Source organism: Pinus tabuliformis, chromosome 1_2, assembly GCF_031772625.1.
Source record: "Pinus tabuliformis cultivar Carrire ecotype Pingquan chromosome 1_2, CPIR1, whole genome shotgun sequence".
NCBI lineage: Eukaryota > Viridiplantae > Streptophyta > Pinopsida > Pinales > Pinaceae > Pinus > Pinus tabuliformis.
In genome coordinates this window covers 8352843-8358551 of record NC_142298.1, presented here as the reverse complement: position 1 = coordinate 8358551, position 5709 = coordinate 8352843, and the positions used below count along the sequence as shown (strand labels likewise).

The following is a 5709-nucleotide window of genomic DNA, read 5'->3' as shown; positions in this document are numbered from 1 at the left end:
CATATGCTATTGATAAGCCATGGTATTTCACATAATATTGTAAGAAAATATATTTTTAAATTAAAAATCTGCATAATAAGGTGAGATAAATCTTCATAATCTTGTCCCTCTTTTTAAATATATGTATATTTTACTTATATACTACTAATAATTTAAAATTAAGTTACACTCTAATATTTTTATTTAGTTATATAATAATTTAAAATAAAATTACAATTTAACCCTTTTTTTAAATGAATGTAAGTTATATAATTTTTATCAATCATTTAATTTATATAATTGAACATCATTTAATTTATATAATTTAACTCGTATTAAAAGGATGAAACTGAGTATCTATTATTTCCCAAGCCGGATTCTAATCCCATGTAGATTGACATGTTCCCTGAAGACGTTCCACATGAAAAATAACCTACTCACAATGAACCAAAAATACAAACAAACTAAGCTAGTTTCAATTATACTTATGATTATATTTAAACCAACGTTTGATACGGACAAATCTTGATCCTAGACAAAGAAACATTCTTAAACCTGCTATGACTTCGTGTCTTTACCTGGTAGACAGAATCATTAAGAATTTTACACCTCTAATTTGCTATGTTGCTCCTCCCTGGACTTAGACAATGGCAGCCAGCACATTCCTTTGATTACCATGTTCCGCTTTCTTTATAACATGGGACGTTGTGTTCTCTGGCTTTTTAAACTTGGCATATATATCACCTTTGTAGAATTCTCTTGTTCTTAAAACAAGAACTAAAGAAACCAGAGCCCCGAAGACTGTCACGAGTGTCAGAATGAGAAATGAGAGCTGAAAACATTTATGCCCAGTGCAGGTAAGCGCGCTCTTAGATGAACAAGTCCCGATAGCAGTACACTGATTTCTTGTCTCTTGGTCGTACAAGTATCCCACAACTCTCACAGAGAGGAGATAAGATCCCAAGGGGCTCGCAACCGATCCTAAATTACAAAGAGTAGCATAATACTTGAGGCCAAATAACTCTGAGATGACAGCATACATTACAGGCCATTGGGATCCCAGACACAGTCCAATTATAATGGACGCTACGTACAGTGAACCCGGAAGAGCGAAGGCTATGAAAATATAAGCAATGCAAGAAATAAACATAGAAATGGTAAACATCAGGGGCCTGGGAAATCTATATTTCTGAAGGAGGATTTCTGATGAAAAGCCAGCAACAACACGGCCTAGAAAATTCCATATGCTAATAAGAGCAACGAAGGTGCTTATATTCGTGGCGTTATATCCAAGAGCTTTCCCAATCTGTCCCATATTATCAATGGCAGTTAAAGTCGATCCAAGTGCACAAGTACAGGCTAAAAACAGAATCAGCATATCGAGGCTTACTAGAGCTTGGGGAATTGTGAAGTCGTCTCCTCTTTTCGGGCTTCTGAAGAATTTCACAATACGGGATATCTCAGAATACTGCACTATGATGTCATTGCTATGATCAGTAATATTCTTTGTGCTGCTCATAGCTTCTCCTTCATTGATATCTACGTAATGTTTGGGATCTTCATTTTCTTTTGTACGCCGACTAATTTTGTCATCACCTACAACTTCAGTTTCTACAGTTGAGATTGCGATCTCGGTGGAAATCTGTTGCTGCTTCTTTTTGTCCACCTCTGCCTTAGCAATCACCACAACGGGAAGCGAAAGGAAAACCACGATAACTGCAACAACAATTCTGTAGCCTGCATTAGGGAAATTCTTCCGCATATTCTCGACTACGATGAAAACCATAAGAAATCCCGCTAGTCCTAGAGCTATGTAGATAAAATGGTAGAACCGCTTCAGCTCATTTTTCTCAGTTGTCTCTTTTGTAGGACGAACTATAAACATTACAATCAGAGACACAGCACTAGGCAAGTAACCAAGAAGCAGAATCACACCAGCAGATGCACTGGCACTACTCCCGTAAACTGCAAGATATATCTGACTGAAAATTGCTCCACTCAAACCCACAAATCCTTTCAGAATGCCCAGCACAACTCCCCGGCTCTGAGGGAAATTCTTGACACAGGTAACCAGAGATCCTGTGACGGCAAATGGATGAGAATTAGCTCCAATAGTCATATACACATACATCTGCCATAACTTCGGCTTGGCGATTCTTTGGGTGACAGACAACCATAACATTAAATAGCCAACAATATTCATGATGGCTCCAACTCCAAGAACAACCCATGGAGGGCAGACCTCATTGACGAGACCTGCATCAATCCCAACATTAGTACCCAGATCCTTGAAAAACGCCAAGGAATTCAGTGTGCTCTGATCATAGCCCAGGGAAGTTTTTATTGCTTGTGAATAGAGCCCAAATATGTATGTGCCACCAGCACATGACATAATAAGGAACGACGCAAATACTACAAACCATCTTCCCATGATCACTCTTTTGGCCAAATCAAACACCTCCTTTCCCTCCATCATCTTCACCCGTGCAACACAGGAACGACCACAATTTCTTTTGGATCGAATGTATTAATGGTTTTTCGATCCCACACAAAAGTGCACTGACAGTCGAATGTTTACCACGAGACAACTAAACCAAAGGTCAGGATAATTGCGTATGCGCTTGCTTAAATAATAAGAAAACTTTCTTAAGCCAGGTATGACTTCGTGCCTTTCCCTAGGACATTCCAGAAAGAATCATGCACAATTTTATACCTCCAGTATAAATCTAATCATGGAGATAATTGCGTATGCGCTATGTTAATAATAAATTGAGCATCTGAATCCGTGGAAAGCGCACTACGTCAAAAGGATGCCCTATATTTAAGTGTAGTGACTTAAGATGTCATAAAGATTCGAAAACGAACCTAATGAGAACAAATTCTGCATTTTCCAATACGTTTATGGTGTTCTTGGCCAATCAAAGAGATTTGAAAACAAACAAAATGAAAAACGAAGTCTGCAATTTCTATGCCGTGAGAAAGTCTTCGGTTGATTTTCTAAACCAAGGTCTTGATTGTTTTATGTCTTTCAGATCGTTACGAAGACGATGAGCCTCTGCGGTTTTGATAAAAATATAGTGGACTGATCAGGCCTGTGACGAAACTTAAGCTCAAATCCGGGTCGTTTCTTTAACCCGCTGTGACGCAAATGAAATCATAATCTGAGCTGAGGTGAAGCAGCAAAATCCATTATCAGATCTGAGATGAGGTGAACGAGCGGAACGGAAGAATCTATTATATTCATTGCTGAGTCACAACCACTATAATGATAATAGCCATTATGGTTAGTTAGCAATTATATGCTAAAATATTGATTGCTGATTCACAACCACTGTAATGATAATAGTTTTATAATGATTGGTGGGTGGTTTGTAAGGGTAGTCACTTTAACTTTATTGGTTAAACTCTCCACCAAAAATGGAATGCAAATTATTGAAAAGTAGTCCTTGCATGTTTTTCATTATTAAATAGATTTTAGAATAAATGAAGAAATTTTTAGAGACAATAAGATTGGATTTAGAAATATAAATAGTTTATAAATATATATCATTTTAATAACTACTCAATTAATTTAGTTCAGAGAGATTATATTTTAATACTTATTTTTAATATTTTAATATTTATTTTTAATTTTAATTTTTAATAACTACTCAATTAATTTAGTTCAGAGAGATTATATCTTAATACTTATTTTTAATATTTTAATATTTATTTTTAATTTTAATGGTTAGATTCATCAACACTAATAATATCTATGTGTGGTTTAAAAAACTAAAAAATTATTGTTTCTAATAAATTGATGAAGATATTGGTTAGCTGATTTTTGGGTCCACAAAATTGAAGAGATATATCAGCATTGTTGATAATCCAGGGAATGAGGTGATAGCGCATATTAATGTGCTTTATCTTATTTTGATACACATGGTTCTCTCACAATGGCATTACCAAGCAATTATGAAAAAAATAGAAGTTGGCTACATCTCCACTTGTGCAAGACCTCTCAAAAGTTCTCTTAGCCATATTGCATGTCATGCTATTGTAGTTCCTACTACATATTTTTCTTATGTGGAAGATATTGAGACATTGAATTGTTTTTTAGAAGTCCACGATATCGAATATGGACCCAAACAAAAAGCATATCCTAAATTGTTTTTTTCTATCATCGATACTACTAGCAAACTCACTATCTCTGTATTCTGTAAGAGTATTTCCTTTAGAACTTGTGTACCACAATCCATAATTACTTGTACATACATTATCCCTCAACATTATTTTCCCCACTTTCTATAGAGATTCCTTGGTAGATTCCATAAATTGAGAAATCAAACTAACTACATACATAATATCAAGTCCAGTTGTAGTAAGGTACATTAGGTTTCTAACAAACCTCTTAGGTAATGCTAAATAAACTCTTGTTCCATCATCTTTCATGCTCAATTTTGTTCATTTTTCAATAAGTGCATATGATGGTTTTTCATTTTCATCTTGAACTTATTTAAGATACAAGCTACATACTTTTGTTTACATATGAAAACTAGTAGATCATATTGCTTAACTTCAATTCCCAAAAACCACTTCAGAAGATTGGGCTCTCTCATCTAATGTTCCCTTTTGTGGCAGCTTTGAATTTATATTTCCTAGTATATATCATGTCATCAACATAAATATAAATTATAAGGAATTTACCATGATCTGATTAAACTATATGGGTTTTACATTATTCTGATTTGGTGCAGATATTGGGCTCATTACTACTACTATTGAACCTAGTGTCAAGTAAATATGAGTCAATGCAACTAGACCAAGCTCTTGGACCTTGTCTCAAGCCATAAAATGATTTCTTCAACTTATACAAGTTATACTCCTCACCTTTTACATCAGATCATGGTATTTGATCTACATACACCTTCTCTTCTAGTTTTCCATTCAAGAAGGTTGAATTCCCATCCACCTTGTACATTAGCCAATTTTTCTAGGATGCAATAGCTAACAAATATTTAATAGTATCCAAACTTGCTATTGGAGCAAGGGCTCCATTGTAGTCAATACTTTGTTGATGAGAAAATCCTTTGGCATTTATGTTGACATTACCTTACTCTACCTTTCTTATCCCATCAAATTTTTTCATGTACACCCACTTAACACCAATGCTAGTTATATCCATTTGGAGATCAACAAGATCCCATGTCTTATTCTTTCAAATAGCTTCAATTTCTTCATTCATGTTTTGTACACAATGCTATTCCTTCATTGCCTCTTCAAAATAAGTATGCTAATAAGGAAAAATGAACTTGTTGATCCACGCCATAACATTTTTCATATATTAACATTGGTGTCCTTGTTTCCTAATTTCTCACCAAAATTACTAACCCCATGCTAGAAGAAGGTCTATCTCTTTCATTTCTTACAAAATTGTTGGCCCTCTACCGAAAGAAGAATAATTTTGTTTTCTTTGCATCGATGACCTTAGCAATCTTGGTGGAGGGGCTTATTGTCTTGAAATTTCCACATAGTCATCTATTGCGAGAGTAAGATTTATACTACCATTACTTCATTCTCTTGATCATTCCAATGTTTTTTATCCAAAAATTTTACACATCTTTTCAACAAAAATTTCTTAGTGGATAGATCATATAATCTATATTATTTTGGAAATTCGATGTATCCAATAAAAATGCATTTTATGCTATTGTTTTTGAGTTTCCTCCTAAGAACATCTAGGAAATATAC

The 5709-nt window shown here is 34.6% G+C and overlaps 1 protein-coding gene across 1 annotated transcript; it reads right to left on the bottom strand.

Annotated features, from left to right (window-relative positions):
* Positions 1-619: 619 nt before the first annotated feature.
* Positions 620-2452, bottom strand: LOC149204045 (protein NUCLEAR FUSION DEFECTIVE 4-like). The gene has a single exon (XM_089397018.1). It carries the CDS (start codon positions 2450-2452, stop codon positions 620-622), a length of 1833 nt encoding a protein of 610 aa, XP_089253144.1.
* Between the last annotated feature and the right edge of the window lie 3257 nt (positions 2453-5709).